We start from the raw sequence: 17,506 nt of genomic DNA on the forward strand, positions 1-17,506 counted from the left end.
CCCTGTTTAACAGGGGCGTTTAAGTACAATTTTTGATGCAATGCTTTGCAGCAGGGCTAATTCCTGCAATAAAACTAGAGTATATGGAAGAGGTTGCAGTGTGGTGGCACCAGCAGCAGTGCCTAAGGCCCAATTTTTCTGCCCCTGTTTAACAGGGGCGTTTAAGTACAATTTTTGATGCAATGCTTTGCAGCAGGGCTAATTCCTGCAATAAAACTAGAGTATATGGCAGAGGTTGCAGTGTGGTGGCACCAGCACCAGTGCCTAAGGCCCAATTTTTCTGCCCCTGTTTAACAGGAGCGTTTAATTACAATTTTTGATGCAATGCTTTGCAGCAGGGCTAATTCCTGCAATAAAACTAGAGTATATGGCAGAGGTTGCAGTGTGGTGGCACCAGCACCAGTGCCTAAGGCCCAATTTTTCTGCCCCTGTTTAACAGGGGCGTTTAAGTACAATTTTTGATGCAATGCTTTGCAGCAGGGCTAATTCCTGCAATAAAACTAGAGTATATGGCAGAGGTTGCAGTGTGGTGGCACCAGCACCAGTGCCTAAGGCCCAATTTTTCTGCCCCTGTTTAACAGGGGCGTTTAAGTACAATTTTTGATGCAATGCTTTGCAGCAGGGCTAATTCCTGCAATAAAACTAGAGTATATGGAAGAGGTTGCAGTGTGGTGGCACCAGCAGCAGTGCCTAAGGCCAAATTTTTCTGCCCCTGTTTAACAGGGACATGTAATTACAATTCTTGATATAATATTTCACAGGAGGGCCCCTTCCTGTGCCCACCCAGAGTAACGGTGAGGACTTATAGTGTTGTGGCACCAGCACCACAACCACCAAAGGTAAATTTTTCTACCACTGTTCAACAATGGCATGTAATTACAATTCTTGATATAATCGTTCACAGCAGGGCGCTCCAGCGCCCACCAAGAGTCACTTTGAGGGCTTACAATGTTGTGGCAAAACCAACACCTTGTTCCTCCATTTCTGCAGAGCATATAGGGCAGGCCCCTACTTTCAAACATCCAATTTACAAACATCTCCTACTTGCAAACGGAAGGAGACAACAGCAAGTGAGATGAAAAAAGATGGACGACAAAACAAATTATACAGGGGTGATAACCCTTCCCTATGTTTTCCAAAAAGCTTAAAAATAGTTTTTTTGACTGGAGCTACACTTTAAAAATGTACCAGTTGAAAATTACAAACAGATTCAACTTAACACAACAAACCTACACAGTCCCTGTCTTGTTTGCACCGCCTGTATACTGCTGTTCTGAGTATATAGGGCCTGGGGGCCACACGCATTTCCTTTTTTTAATATGGGTACGGGGTTCCCCTTAATATGCGTACAAGACCTAAAGGGGCTGGTAATGCGCAGGGAGGGCTACCCATGCCATTTTTCTCAATGATTTTCAACCATATTGCAGGAACCAGATATAACATTAAAACCGCAAGCAGTTTTAAATGGTGTTATTTCCGTTTAATGTCATTTTGTGCAGGGACTGTTCTAAACACGGGAAACACGTGGCACTTCACAGGCATACTACAGACACCCCCCAGGCACCATATTTAAAGGAATATTTCACTTTTTTTTTCACTTTAATCGTCATTAACCACTACAATACAGGGCACTTTCACCCCCTTCCTTCCCAGCCCAATTTTCAGCTTTCAGCGCTCTAGCGCTTTCAGTGACAATTGCGCGGTCATGCTACACTGTACCCAAATGAAATTGTTATCATTTTGTTCGCACAAATAGAGCTTTATTTTGGTGTTATTTATTCACGACTCCGTTTTTTTTTTTTTGCGATATAAGCGCAAAAATAGCGGAAATTTGGAAAAAAAACAATATTTTCTTTTTTCTATTTGAAAAGAAATCCAATAAAATCAAATTTTGTCATAAATTTAAGCCAAAATGTATTCTGCTACATGTTTTTGGTAAAAAAAATTCCGTTAAGTGTATAACAATTGGTTTGTGTGATCACGTACATATGTACGCAAATGATCATGTACATATGTGTGCAGGTGATCACGTACATATGTGTGCAGATAATCATTGGGACATGTGATTTTAGTGGGACATATGTGGGGGACATGTTTTTATTATTAGGGACATGTGTTTTTATTATTTGGGGACATGTATGTTTTGGGGACATGTGTGTTTTGGGGACATATGTGGGGACTGTGTTTGTACTGTGTGGTGTGTTGTGTGTTTACACTACACTGATGATCAGTGAGTAAAAAGCTGTAAAAAGCAGCCCATACTCACTGATCATCAGCCGGCTGCAGCGTTCTACTCTCCTCTCCTCAGCGGTGACTTCCGTGTGAGGAGAGGAGAGCCGATTGCCTAGCAACCGGCTGTTTGTTTACATCACATGACGGCCGTGATTGGACACGGCCGTCATGTGATCAGGAGGGCCAATCACAGAGCCCTCCTGCCGATCTGAGATGTGCCGTGTCCGGGTGACACGAGCACATCGGGATCGCGCCGATGCGCGAGCGCGCGCGCGATCCCGCTATTCCTGAAGGACGTTCCTGAACGGCCTATCAGGAGTAGACGGCTCCCACCCGGCCGTATATATGCATTGGCCGGGTGGGAAGTGGTTAAAATCAGTGCTCCCGCCAAAACGGCCATTTTTAAAAACATTTTAGGCATTGACCCATGTCCCCTGGGGCAGGAGCCAGGTCCCCAAACCCTTTTTAGGACAGTATCTTGCATATTAGCCGTTAAAATTAGCACTTTTCATTTCGAACGTTCGAGTCCCATAGACTTCTATGGGGTTCTAACGTTCGTACGAATTTGGGGTCCGTTCGAAAGTTCTGGTGCGAACCGAACCGGGGGGTGTTCGGCTCATCCCTAATCACGGTGCTGGTGTTAGTGCTTTATGTCACGCTGCTGATGTCAGTGCTCTCTATCACGGTGCTGTTGTCAGATGACTCTATCACGGTGCAGGTGTCATTGCTGTATGTCACGCTGCTGATGTCAGTGCTCTCTATCACAGTGCTGCTGTCAGTGCTGTATATCACGGTGCTGGTGTTAGTGCTTTATGTCACGCTGCTGATGTCAGTGCTCTCTATCACGGTGCTGTTGTCAGATGACTCTATCACGGTGCAGGTGTCATTGCTGTATGTCACGCTGCTGATGTCATTGCTGTATGTCACGCTGCTGATGTCAGTGCTCTCTATCACGGTGCTGCTGTCAGTACTGTATATCACGGTGCTGGTGTTAGTGCTGTATGTCACTCTGCTGGTGTCATTGCTGTATGTCACGCTGCTGATGTCAGTGCTCTCTATCACGGTGCTGCTTTCAGTGCTGTATATCACGGTGCTGGTGTTAGTGCTTTATGTCACGCTGCTGATGTCAGTGCTCTCTATCACGGTGCTGTTGTCAGATGACTATCACGGTGCAGGTGTCATTGCTGTATGTCACGCTGCTGATGTCAGTGCTCTCTATCACGGTGCTGGTGTCAGATGACTCTATCACGGTGCAGGTGTCATTGCTGTATGTCACGCTGCTGGTGATCATCTCCTGCACCCTCTTCTTTGCCTACCCTGACCTTCCCTCTCCTCCATTGTCTTCATGCGCTCCACAGTCCTGAATTGTCACAACAATTTCCCATATAAAAAAAGAATGCTTGTAGTTGTCGATCCCAGATTCACCTCATACATGTGTTATGTCATTGGGCATGTGGTGGGACTATGTTTGCACAGCTATTAATTATTTTGTGGCTGCAAATTTGACCTGTAGGTTTGCAAAGTTGGCCTCCCATTGAAGTCAATGGGGCCCGCCGCGAACGTTACGGTTCACGAACTCCAGCGTTCGCGAAACGTCCCGTCGGAAGTTCGCCCATCACTGGCAGCAAAAGCATGCATTCCAGCTTTATGGAAAACCACGGTGGCTCCAACCAAATCACAATGGATGAGCAGGGTACCGGAGATTCAACAAATGGAAAATTTGACTATGATACTGAGAGAGCAAGAAGATAGGTATCATGAAGTGTGGAAGCCCTATATTATATATAGGGAACAAAATCCTTAGATAGGGTTTTTTTTCTTTGTTTTTCTTTTCTTTTTTGTGGGAGGGGTAGGGGAGGGGGAGGACAGAAGAAAAAGAAAAAAACAATTTTTTTTTCTTTCCTTTTTCTCTCCTTTTTTTTTTTTTGTGTTTGTTTGTTTCTCTTTCTTTAAAACAGATAACCAGGGCTATCCCAGGTTAAGGAAAAAGTAATAGTGAGTAGAAGGAAATATGGAAATGTAATAGAATAAATTAAGCACGATTAAATGATGAATGGCACTGTGTTAAACATAAGATGTAGGTGTGTACGTGTTTAGATATGGAAGACTGTATCACTATATTGTGAAAATAAAGAATAAAAAAAAAAAAACTCACCTGGGGCAAGTAACGGGTGTGGGCAATATAAAAATCACACCTGACAGCAGATAAAAAGGAGAGAAGTCCGCTTAGTCTTTGCATTGTGTATCTGTGTGTGCCACACTAAGCATGGACAACAGAAAGAGCAGAAGAGAACTGTCTGAGGACTTGAAAACCAAAATTGTGGAAAAATATCAACAATCTCAAGGTTACACATCCATCTCCAGAGATCTAGATTTGCCTTTGACCACAGTGCGCAACTTTATCAAGAAGTTTGCAACCCATGGCACTGTAGCTAATCTCTCTGGGCTTGGACGGAAGAGAAAAATCGATTAAAGGTTGCTACGCAGTATAGTCCGGATGGTGGATAAGCAGCCCCAAACAAGTTCCAAAGAAATTCAAGCTGTCCCGCAGGCTCAGGGAGCATCAGTGTCAGTGTGAACTATCTGTCAACATTTAAATTTAATTAAACGCTATGGCAGGAGATCCAAGAGGACCCCACTGCTGACACAGAGACATAAAAAAGCAAGACTACAGCTTGCCAAAATGTATTTGAGTAAGCCAAAATACTTCTGGGAAAATGTCTTGTGGACAGATGAGACCAAGATAGAGCTTTTTGGTAAAGCACATCATTCTACTGTTTGAAATGAGGCCTACAAAGAAAAGAACATAGTACCTACAGTGAAAAATGGTGGAGGTTCAATGATGTTTTGGGGTTGTTTTGCTGCCTCTAGCACTGGGTGCCTTGAATGGGTGCAAAGCATCATGAAATCTGAGGATTACCAAAGGATTATGGGTCGCACTGTAGAGCCCAGTGTAAGAAGCTGGGTTTGCGTCCGAGATCTTGGGTCTTCCAGCAGGACAATGATCCCAAACATACGTAAAAAAGCACCCAGAAATGGATGGCAAAAAAAGTGCTGGAGAGTTCTAAAGTTTGGTCCGCAATGAGTCCAGATCTAAATCCCATTGAACACCTGTGGAGAGATCTTAAAATTGATGTTGGGAAAAGGCGCAGTTTGCAAAGGAAGAGTGGTCCAAAATTCTGGGTGAGAGGTGTAAGAAGCTTATTGATGGTTATAGGAAGCGACTGATTTCAGTTATTTTTTCCAAAGGGTGTGCAACCAAATATTAAGTTAAGGGTGCCAAGAATTTTGACCAGCCCATTTTGGAGTTTTGTGTGACATTATGTCCAATTTGCTTTTTTTCCTACCTTTTTTTGTTTTGTTCCAATACACAATGGTGCCAACAATTTTGGCCATGACTGTATATCCGTTTATAATTTCCCTTGCTTTTTGTCCTTGCATTTTACTTTACATCTTATATCTGGTATCTTTACTTTTCTTCTCGGCTTAGTAAAGAAAAAAAAATTCAGTGATTCTTTAAACAATGCTTCCCTTCTCACACTATCATATGCCTGCTTGTAATTAATAGACAGGTGGTGTTGGTTGATATTATATTAACCACATTTTCCAGCACTATGAGTAACGGGATTTGTGGTTGACCTATTTTTCTGAAAACCACATTGATAGTCTTCCAGTATCACTTCAACATAAGGTTCTAATTACATTGCTAAAATTCTCGTCATTACATTATATGTGACGTATACCACAATAACTCCTACATATTGTTTTGTCTCCTTTCTTTAGTATCTATTCCTATGGAATCTGTTACTTTTCCACAGCTCATTTTTTAGGTCATGTATATGGTTCCATAAAATTGTCCCTACTTTTTTCATCTTTTGACTTTCTTCTTTTTTAAATTGCTTGTGAATGGTTTCTACCTCTACATAAGATGATGCTTCCTATTTTATTTCTGTCATAAAATGAGGCTTCTTCATCTCCGCTCATGTATTGCATTCTACATATTTTTAATAGTTTTTTTTATATAATATGTATTTTATATATATATATATATATATATATATATATATATATATATATATATATATATATATATATATATATATATATATATATATATATATATATATATATATATATATAATATATTCAGCACACATTCTAATATTGTCTCTTAATTTCCGGCAAAGTTTTATTTTCTGCCTCTACAAACTTAGATTCTCAGATGAGCACTTCTCTTCTCTCTTTTCTTCTTTATCACATACATATCTTTACACAGATTCCCAACTGTTTTCTTTTGGAGTCTATCCTGTTCTTTTTCCTTTTGCATATTTAATTTACCATTCTTGTGTTTTCAGAAAATTAATCAATACTTGCCTTTACTTTGCTCTTTAATATTTTATACACAACCTTTTGGTTTATTCTTTTGTATCTCCACACTATATTAAACCAATTTGCCTTTTTTTGTAATGTTATATACTGAAGGACCCTTTTATTACTATTACTTTTTTATTTTCTGATATATTACAAATGTTTGTTCTGATAAGCTGCATTCTCTGTATATTTTTATGTGATTTGTTTTGAGTTTAGCAAAATACATGTACACAAAAATAATAGCAGTAACACATATTAAATTGGAAATATGTACTAAATAATTATGATGTAACAATACAGATACCAGAAAAGGAAAATGCAATAATTAAAATATCAAAATGCCAAAGTTCTCTCAAATATTAAAAATGGGGGAACCCTGCCACCCAAATTGTCTCCTATAAGCCTCAAAACCAGGTATTGCACAATACTATTATTATAAGAACTATAAAGATATAGGCAGATCTAAACAAATCAGTCATGTCTTTTGTTGATTAACCTATACATGACCATAATCAAGAAGTATATTGGATAAAAGGATTAAATCTGCAAAGGTGTATAAGAATAAACCATTCAAAATTCCATACAAATTTTTATTATTATACAGGATTTATATAGTGCCAACAGTTTGAGCAGTGCTTTACAATGTAGAGCGGGGACAATTCAATAGAGTAGAAATAGGAGGGCCCTGCTCATGGAGCTTACAGTCTAAAAGGAGGCAAGCTGGTACAAAAGGTAATAGCTGCGGAGATGATCTGATGGAGGTGTCTCGGGTAACAGTTTTTAGGTGGAAGTGGGGTAGGCTGACTCCAAAGATAGTACTGAGCTGACTACTACAATCTATGTCCCAAATGAGGGGACATGCCAATCAAACATCAGTAAATATACCTTGTTAAATAAACAAGGTATATATATGTTCACTTTATATATGTTTACTTTAGAACCCAAATAACTGTATAGTTAACAAAATGGGCTTGATTTACTAAACCTGGTGAGTGCAAAATCTGGTGCATCCCTGCATAGAAACCAATCAGCTCCCAGTTTTTTTGTTACAGCTTAATTGAACGAGCTGAAGTTAGAAGCTGATTGGCTACCATGCATATCTGCACCAGATTTTACACTCTCCAGTTTGAGTAAATCTTCCCCAATATGTTATATTCCTCTGCCTGTATAGGCTCACTATGTTTCAGATGCCTTCAACTTGGAGGACAACTATACAAATTTTTTCTGGGCCACTGTCTGGGACCTTTCCAGAATAGATGGCCCTACTGATATCTGCCCTACCACCACTATAGCAATCAGGATCCTTTTGACCATGTAAACACCAAACACATCAAATTAGGGATAACTTTAAGGACTTTCTTTTAAATACGCAAAAACACAAATGTTATTGTCATGGTATTTTTCATGCATAAGAAAATTAATTTTGATTGAAAAATAAAGTTCCAGGACTTGCGGCTCCATACAAAGCACAGTACCATTTGACAAAACAGCTACTTTATCCTAAATGACTGATTATGCCATAAAACAAAATAAAAGCAATAAAAAAAATAACAAATCACATAAATTAGGTAATAAGCTACTCCTAACACAAGCCAAGCTTAAAGGATAAGTTCACCTTTGGGAACATGTTACATGGGTGCTCTTGAGTGTTCTAGGTAGTTCACTGATGTTTCCTGCGAGTGAGGACACTTGTGCTGAGGGGTGTTTCCCTTAGGCTGGCCATACATTATACGATTTTCTTATACCATTTTCCTTTAAGTTTACCAAAACCATATAATATGAGGTCATACCTAAACACTTTCAATGTGTATACAATCAGGAAGGCCCTTGTACTACATAGTTGAAGATCAATCTAAAGGAAATTGAATAAGAATATTGTATAATGTATGGCCAGCTTTACTCACCTCTGCCAGCACAGAACACTTGGATGAAAGAAACATATGTAGCACTAACCCCCTGTCACGATCACTCGGACGTTTCGGCCATACACAGGAGACTTACCCGTAGAAACCTGTCGTGGAGAGCCCGTCGTTTCCCTTTGACGCGCGCTAAAGCTAACGAACGCACTCTCGTCAACACGAACGAGCGCGCACACGCTCGTGGGTCACGAACGGGAGCACGTCTACTCGCGGGGGCGCGCTGACCCGTCGTACGTCCGTTTGGCGCCCTAAGGTCTTCTTAAGTCACTGGCTCCCTTCCATCCGTGCTGTCCAGTCTACAGCGTGTCCGTGACCTTGCTCTCTGTACCAGTACCTGTTACCTTGATCCTTGACACCCGGCTTGTTCTTTGACCTTGATCCGTTGCTGCCTGCCTACGACCTCTGCTTGTCCGACCACGTCTCTGCCTCATCCTCTTGTACCTTGCTGACCGATTCCTGCTGACCCGGCCTGTACCCGACTCCGCTGTTCCTGTTTACCTGTTGGGGTTCCAGTATTTCCTGACGCCCACCTACCAGCCAGTCTCCGCACTTGTGCCTGCCTGCTACAGTCAAGTACCATCAGCCCTACCAACTTGCTGTCGGTGCCCAGCTGCTTATCCGGACCAGTCCTACCTGCCAGGCACTTGTGCCCCCTGAACTTTTGAATACCTGTCTCCATCTCCAGGGGTTCATTAGCCAGGGGATACGAGGGGCCGCTCCCTGCATTCCAGGCTCAACTACTAGGTACGTGACACCCCCGAAGGAGCTGCTGGTTTGATTGGGCTTACCGTTACCTTCTCCTCCTCAATCTGTGTCTAGAGGTTCCCTTGGTAGATGGCCCAGTAAACTCAGAGACTGAGGACAGATCCGCATAAAGGGATTTTTATTTGCAAAATGTAGACAACGAACAGTCTCTCAAAATAGGATCAGAGGGTTAGGAAGGAAGTTCAGGTACTCTTAGTGTCAAAGTCAATAATGAAGAACTTGCTTACTTTGACTAAATCCAGAGAATAGCCATTCACAGCTGGATGTTCACTCAAGTTGGATAGTCCCTCTCTTACAAGGCCCAGCAGCCAACAAGGTGCTTTACTAAGGAACAAGTCTCTGTCACAGACGTTGTTGTAGAACATACAGGAATACATCTCTGCCACAGACGGTGTTGTAGACTTCAGGAAACTAACACTTATCGAACACTCGTGTGATACCTGGATCTTTCAGCCAGCTTGGCGATACCCACAAGACAGGATTTACTTAGGTACTTCAGCAACTCCAGGCTCTTGCTAAGAAAACAACCCGTATGTGGCCTTCTTCTGACGAGTCCTCCCCTGGATAGCTATGAAGTTACTGGGCCTCTCCAACTACTGGTGACAGCACCGGACCACCTAGGAATCCTTCTTTAGTTTCCTTGCCTCGGGAAAGCCAGCCCCGAGACAACAAGTCGGGTGGATCCGCACCCCAGGCCATAGCCTTCCTGGGGGCTGGTCAGGAGGACCAGGACCATGGAGTCAGAACATCCTCCTGGACCAGAACCCCGAACCATGTGACATCCGCATCTTAAATACCCTCTCCCAGAAAGCACAGCAAGAGTGACACTACCACTGGGTGGGCTCCGAGAGAGAGTAAACAAAGCACCCAACTAGACTGTGGTTCCATGCCTGCCAGAAGTGACAGTGCCCCTTGTGGCCAGGCTGAACATCCTATAGTCCAGTCAGACTGAGGCTGATTTCCAAATTTAGAACAATTGTACCTGAACCAAACTGCAGTTCAGGTGTAACCTTAACTTTCAAAAAGCATAGCTCGTGCTCTTCAGGAGCTGGCGCTACACATAAAATGGTATTTTAAGGCATTTTTCAAGTAAACATTCATTAAAAATAAATTTAAAATAAGCTGCAGTACAGTAGTATAAAGTGAACAATTCAATTGGGGTTAAAAAAAGTTTCTTTGTTAAAGCGGAGGTCCACCCTAAAGTGGAGCTTCCGTTCATTGGAACCCTCCCCCCCTCCGGCGCCACAATTGGCACCTTTCAGGGGGGAGGGGGGTGCAGATACCTGTACAGTACAGGTATCTGCACCCACTTCCGGCATAGATATCTGAAGAAGGTACGCCCCTTTCCGCAGAATCTACGCCCCTTTCCGAAAGTCCCCCTCTGTCTGATGGGAAACACACGGATCCCAGAGACAGCGGGGACCATCCTTATTGCGCAAGGCTCCACTTCCTGATTCCCATACCCAAGATGGCGGCGGCAGCACCTGAGAGACGATCGAGAGATCGGCTTTGGGTGCCGACATCGCGGGCACGCTGGGCGGGTAAGTGTCATTATTTTAAAAGTCAGCAGCTGCAGTATTTGTAGCTGCTGGCTTTTTTTAAAAAAAAACGGCAGACTCCCGCTTTAAATAAGGCTCTTGAGTTTAGAATTTTTCGCTAGACATTGCATGTGATTTGCACCGCACTGCTGTGCAGATCACATGCAATGTCTGTGCCATGCGAATTCAGCCATATATATTGTATGGCTGAACTCGCATTGCATTTGCACAAAAATAGAGCAGTCCCCTTTTTTTGATCTGCACTGGACCACTGCGATATGCAAACCATTCATTAACTTTATATTGACACTCGCAGCGGTTCGCATAGAGCAGTGTGAACTGTCTGCATGTTCTATGCGATTGGAATGACGCTGGTTCCCACATCGAATCGAGCCTCAATGTATTTTTTACTCTGTCTAGAAATCTAATTTTCTGCTTGTGTCAGAAGAGCAAACAGAGGATCCAATTCTGCCGTCTGTTTGTGGAAGTGAAAGCCTAACACCAGACACCATTTATTTTTTATCAGTGTAAAAATACATTTAAATTTGCTTGGTTTATAATTCTTATTAGTGTAAAAGTACATTTCAATTTTCTGGGTTTTTATTTCTCTCTGTGACCTCATTCTTGGATCTCGCTGTCATGGCAAAATATGTTGTGAAAGTCAACCCAGTAGGGACTTGGACAGAGGTAGAAAACATCTGACAGGGGCTCTAAACCTTTCCTGCTCTAGGGGACTGCAATGATGATATCCAATATCCATTCAATGTATATAACTGACCTGGCTAGATATTTATTTTTTCTCAAAAAGTGTTTACATTGTCTTTTCATTTAAAACCTATTAGGCCATTTCATAAGCAAGGACAATTGTTTAACTGTATTTCTTTGCACACTACATTTGATATCCTACCTTGGTCCATCTCTGTCATCCAGGTGCACTTGGCTTTTGCAATGTGCAGGCTCTGCTCCAATTTCCACTGTCACTACATCAAATGGCAGTTCTGCATAGTAGACTTTGATCTTTGGGTTGAATTCAGGAGTCAGGTCCAGAGAAGGATTGCTGAAGATACGACTGATGTAAGATAGTGTATCATTATCTGTTCCAAGAAACAGTCATAGACGTGATTACAGAAGATATAACATTAGTTACCAGGGTGTTGCTTAGCTATAGGAACGTGTTATATCAGCAAGCAAAGAAAAAAAAAATGAATGGTAGAATTACAGATACTACTCCATGATGGGAGAATTTCCTTCCTTAAAAAATGGGGTTTACAACTCTGCCTTTATTTTCTGTTTGGATGATGATTTTTTGATTCCATTGCTCTGACTTTTACTTTCTCATTTCAGTAAAGTTTAGTTGTTTAATATTCAAGATGCTGAGGATTACAACTTAGTTAAAGTGGTAGTAAAGTCTTTTTTATAAGTTTAACCTACAGGTAAGCCTATAATAAGGCTTACCTGTAGGTAAAAAAAATATCTCCTAAACCATACATATTCCCCTCACAATGCGCCACTGACTGCAGTGGCGCATGCGCACAAGGGCTTCTCGGCTGAAAGTCCGGCAGACGCCAGACAGAAATCTCCCGCGCGCATGCTCAGGAGTGACGATATTGCGGCTCCGGCCACTCACAGTGCCACAGCCACGATACCCAGAAGACACGCAGAGGGAACATGTCAGCTCCATCGGCGTGGTTCGGGCGAGATGTCGAGGCCTCGTTCTAAAGTAAATATTTCATAATGAGCTAGTATGCGGTGCATACTACCTCATTATGACTTTTCCCTTGCAGGTCAGAAAAAAAAACGTCAGCAGGTTTACTCCCGCTTTAAAGTGTACGTAATACATAAGGGTAAAGGATACACTTCCTTAGCACTGCATTTTTTTGTTCCGTACTTCGGGCAGTGTACCTGCAGAGCTTTCAGCCTAAAGTCTGCAAATTACAATTTCATAAATGGAAGTGTTGTTGCTGAGAGGACCTCCAAAGCAGACCAGTGGAAGAGGTAAAGATTCAGCTTCCTGTTGAGCCTACTTTTCTGAACAATGGTACTTTTGCTGCCAGTTGCTGTAGTGCAGGGGTCTCAAACTGATGGCTCTTCAGATGTTGCGAAACTACAAGTCCCATCATGCTATTGCCTTTGGGAGTCTTGCTCTTAACTGTCAGCCTTGCAATGCCTCATGGGACTTGTAGTTTTTCAACAGCTGGAAGGCCACCAGTTTGAGACCTCTGCTGTAGTGGGTATGTACAGCTAAGGATTAAAGCTGAGCTCCAGAAATTATCTTTATTGCATACCCACATTGATCCAGCTTGGCCCAATCTAAGCAATACATATCTCATACCTGATGGGAAGCTGAGGGAGCTGACAATCACTGTAGTAGTCTTGGTGGCCACAATCTTCTGGGTTCTGCTCAGGTTCTGTGCAAGCAGCTTTCCCTCTGCACACTGACCACAGGGGGTAGCTCATGCGGCACTGTTGCCATTCAGAGAATGCTTTGTATTTTTCAATAACTACAAGGCGTTCTTTGACTGGACAAGATGGTGGGGAGGAAAGGTGATGCCATAATCTACACCTCATCCAATCAGAGAATGCCTTGTATTCATTGAAAAAAGCAAGGTATTCTGTAAATGGAAAGACAGACATAGAATTATTTGTATTCTGTAAGACCCCTTTCACACTGGGGCACTTTGCAGGCTCTACAGTGCTAAAAATAGCGCCTGCAAAACGCCCTGAAAGAGCCGCTGCTGTCTCTCCAATGTGAAAGCCCCGAGGGCTTTCACACTGTAGCGGTGGGCTGGCAGGAAGCAAGAAAAAGTCCTGCTAGCAGCATCTTTGGAGCGGTGAAGGAGCGGTGTATACATCGCTCCTTCACTGCTCCTGCCCATTGAAATCAATGGAGCAGCGCAGCTATACCACCGGCATAACCCTGGTTTTAACCCTTTCGTGGCTGGTTTTTAACCCTTTCTCGGCTGCTAGCGGGCCCCGCTAATGGCCGAATAGCGCTGCAAAATTGACGGTAAAGCGCCGCTAAATACAGCGCCACTTTACCGCCGACGCACCCACCACCAAAGCGCCGCTAAATATAGTGGCACTTTACCACCGACGCACCCACCGCCCCTGTGTGAAAGGGGCCTTAATGGCAGCAGCGCCAAGCGAGCAACCCCCTTCGGTCTTTGTCTAGAGGGGGAGCTGCTTTCAAACAGAACCCAAAAGATCACACTATCACTAGCCATCAGGTATGAGATATGCATACTTACACTGTGCCAAGCTGGACCAATGTAGATATGCAATAAAGATCATACCTGGAGATCAGTTTTAAAAAACACTGGCAGATGTAGTCTAAATCTCTATGTCAAAATAATAATAATAATATTTTCTATACTTACCATTACTACAGTTCCATACTTTACTTTTGTCTGTAAAGATAAAAGAACATTAATATATTTTACTGATATTTAATGGACACATGGGAATATGGCACAGAATGAACCCTAACCTGCTTTTGCATTATTATTTTTTTTTTATTTTTTTTTTTGCCTTTCATGCTCCTCCTCTCCTAAACATACGCTCTTCATGCTGTCTCCGGGTTACCTATATATTAACATTTTTACCTCCATTATCATACACAACTGAATATTAATCTCTTCATCTCCATCATGTCACTCCATGTGACCAGTACAATAGGTCCTTCACTTTCTCCTTCCTCTGTGTATGACTTGTACATTTAACGTATCTAGTGCACCATTCTCAAGCTCTGTGTTTAACCTCCTCAGTACCAGTATATCTATTTATTTCCAAAAAAGCATGCCAAAAAGTGGCATGCCTAATTTCCAAAAAAGTTTCAAAAAGTGGGAGCTTTGTACTATTCTAGCATTTTTATTTAAGCAGAAAATAATGGAAACAGGCTTTTTTTTCCCAAATGTTTGATCTTCTTTTCTATGTATACTCAAAAATTAAAAACCTAATGCCCCGTACACACGAGAGGGATTAAGTCTGACAGACTTCCGACGGAGTTCTAGCGGAGTTCCGCCGGAGTTCTGGCGGACTTTTCGACCGAACGGACTTGACCACACACCATCACACCAAACTCCGACGGAGTCGAACGTGATGACGTACGACTGGATTCGACGTAGGAAGTTCATAGACAGTAGCCAATAGCTGCCCTAGCGTCGGTTTTAGTCCGTCGGAGTAGCACACACACGAGCGAATTTTTCGAAGGGGACCGGGTCCGGCGGAGTTCCGTCGGGAAAATTTGAAGCATGCTTCATTTCTAAAGTCCGTCAGACTTTTGCGAAGCTAAAGTCCGTTGCAGCCCACACACGAGCGGATAGCCCGCCGGACTCAGTCCGTCGGAGTTTGGATGTCGAAAAGTCCGCTCGTGTGTACGGGGCATAATAGTTACTAAATAACACCAAAAGAAAGCTCTATCTGTCCAAAAAAAAAAAAAAATGCTATAAAATGAATTTGGGTGTAGATTTGCAAGTCTAATTGTCATACTATCAGAATGCTGAAAACTGAAAAATGTTCTGGTAATGAAGGAATACAGGGTGGTGGTGCTCATCGGAGTATGAATAAAACAGTAAATAAGATGAAATAATAAAATCCATGCACTGTTAAGAAGCCTCCCTGTTTGACAGCTGGGGTTTTCCAGCAATAGTGGCTGGAAGAGGTTTGTGAGAGAAGAGGAACTGGGCATACGCTTTGCTCCCAACATCTTCAACTGGTTATTGACTGTTTTTCTGCTCTCTAGTACTTGTTTCAGACACATTCACTGTTGGAAGGACGAAACATGGGAAATGCTTTACCCAGCCCCAGTCATTGCCTACTCTTCCACCTTTCTGCAAGCTGTTATATTATTGTATGTTTATCACATTCTAATGACCAAAGAGGTAAATAAGACAGGAAACAGAGAAACTGATATGTCACTGTGGCATACCAGCCTGTACAACCTTCCAAATTAATATTGTCACAATTCTATTATTTCCCTCAAACATTAAAAAAATGTAAGCCCTTGTACACACGGTCAGAGATTCCGACGGAATGTGTCTGATCGGACCGTTTTGTCGGATATTCCGACTGTGTGTGGTCTACATCAGACTGTTTCCGCCGGAGTATCCGACGGACCAAGTTTTCCAACTTGTTGGTAAAATTTTCTGACAAAATGCTCCAATCGGACATACTCCGATCATGTGTAAAGAATTCCGATCGGACAAAGTGCCACACATGCTCAGATCAAATTCCTACACCAAAGCTATTGGCTACTAGAGTGAACGTAGTCCTGTCGTAACCAAATAACGTCATCACGACGGATTTTCCGACAACTTTGTCCGACCGTGTGTATGCAACAGTTTCGGACAAAATCCGACGGATTTGGTTGTCGGAATCTCCGACCGTGTGTACAAGGGCTTAGAGGGAAATAATCCCTGTTGTCATGGGGCTCTGTTACCTCAGCTGTATGTAAGTATCTAGGACTGGTAATCCTGTTCTCTCTTCTAATGTCAAGTTTTAGACTAGCTATACTCATACTCTGTTTTTACAGATGCCTTTAAGCATCCGCTCCTGAGAAAGTGTTCATACACGAAACGCATTGGTCATTTAGGATGTATTTATATGCCTCTTCAAGGATCCTATCCAGATCCAATCATGTTATTTTTACCACCTTCATAATTTTTTCATACAGTCTCTCTAAGGCCCCATTCACACTGGGGCGGTGGGTGTGTCGGCAGTAAAGCGCCGCTATGTTTAGCGGCATTTTACCGTCAATTTCACGGCGCTATTTGGCTGCTAGCGGGGGTAAAAGAAAGGGTTAAAACCAGCCGCAAAGCACTGATGCAGCAGCGCTTTGCCGGCGGTATAACGGCGCTGCCCATTGATCTCAATGGGCAGGAGTGGTAGAGAAGCAGTATACACACCGCTACTTCACCGTTCCAAAGATGCTGCTAGCAGGACTTTTTTTAGCGTCCTGCCAGCACATCGCACCAGTGTGAAATCCCTCTGGCTTTCACATTGGAGACACAGTGTGAAAGGGGTCTTATACATTATATCATCATCTTTACTCAAGATTGTTGTGTGCTGCTAAGTTGATTGTGCTGCCAACCCCGTGTGTGTGTGTGCATATGGATGGATTCATGATGCTTATGCCCTTCAGTGTATGTACACAAAATTACTTATGTACACTTTATATGCTCATGCTATGTATATGTATTTCATATCCACCAATATATTAACACATCATTAAACTGTTGTCAAGTTACATGTATCAAGACAATTGCCTCATTTAAAGTCTCAAATTTCCCTCCTTTTTACTTTTATAAACACAGCTTACTTTTTCAGCTTTTCCGTTGTGGCAGATTTTTCGGAAACTAACAAGTGAATTACTTCTCTATAACAATCAGATGGCAACTGTTGTTTTTGATAGAAAATTTGAGACGCCAACATCCAGCTGGTTTTCTATAGGCAGTAATACCTCAGATCGCCACATTTTCAGAATATCCTGTGGCAGTAGAAATTGTGAAGGTCCTGAACAATATGATAATGGGTGACTATTAGGACCTGTGTCAATAGGTCTTAAGTCTGTGTTGGTGGGGTCAGTTTGTAATCAGTGTGAGAAGCTTCTGAGATGATTCAGAATTCATTACCTGGTGCATTTTTACCTCCTTCTAACCTGCACTTGATCTGCATTAATTGGTT

At 42.4% G+C, this 17,506-nt stretch overlaps 1 protein-coding gene across 1 annotated transcript in view; it reads right to left on the reverse strand.

Annotated features, from left to right (window-relative positions):
* CPED1 (cadherin like and PC-esterase domain containing 1) overlaps nt 1-17,506 on the reverse strand; it is a 396,971-nt gene that overhangs the window by 194,924 nt on the left and 184,541 nt on the right. Inside the window, exons 13-14 of the mRNA XM_077473332.1 lie at nt 14,203-14,232; nt 11,733-11,919 (exon numbers count right to left, since the gene is read on the reverse strand). Coding sequence (XP_077329458.1) covers nt 11,733-11,919; nt 14,203-14,232 — 217 coding nt within the window. The remainder of the gene's footprint in view (nt 1-11,732; nt 11,920-14,202; nt 14,233-17,506) is intronic.

Source organism: Lithobates pipiens, unplaced genomic scaffold, assembly GCF_037356315.1.
Source record: "Lithobates pipiens isolate NorthernLeopardFrog02 unplaced genomic scaffold, aLitPip1_a1.2 Scaffold_8, whole genome shotgun sequence".
NCBI classification, from domain to species: domain Eukaryota; kingdom Metazoa; phylum Chordata; class Amphibia; order Anura; family Ranidae; genus Lithobates; species Lithobates pipiens.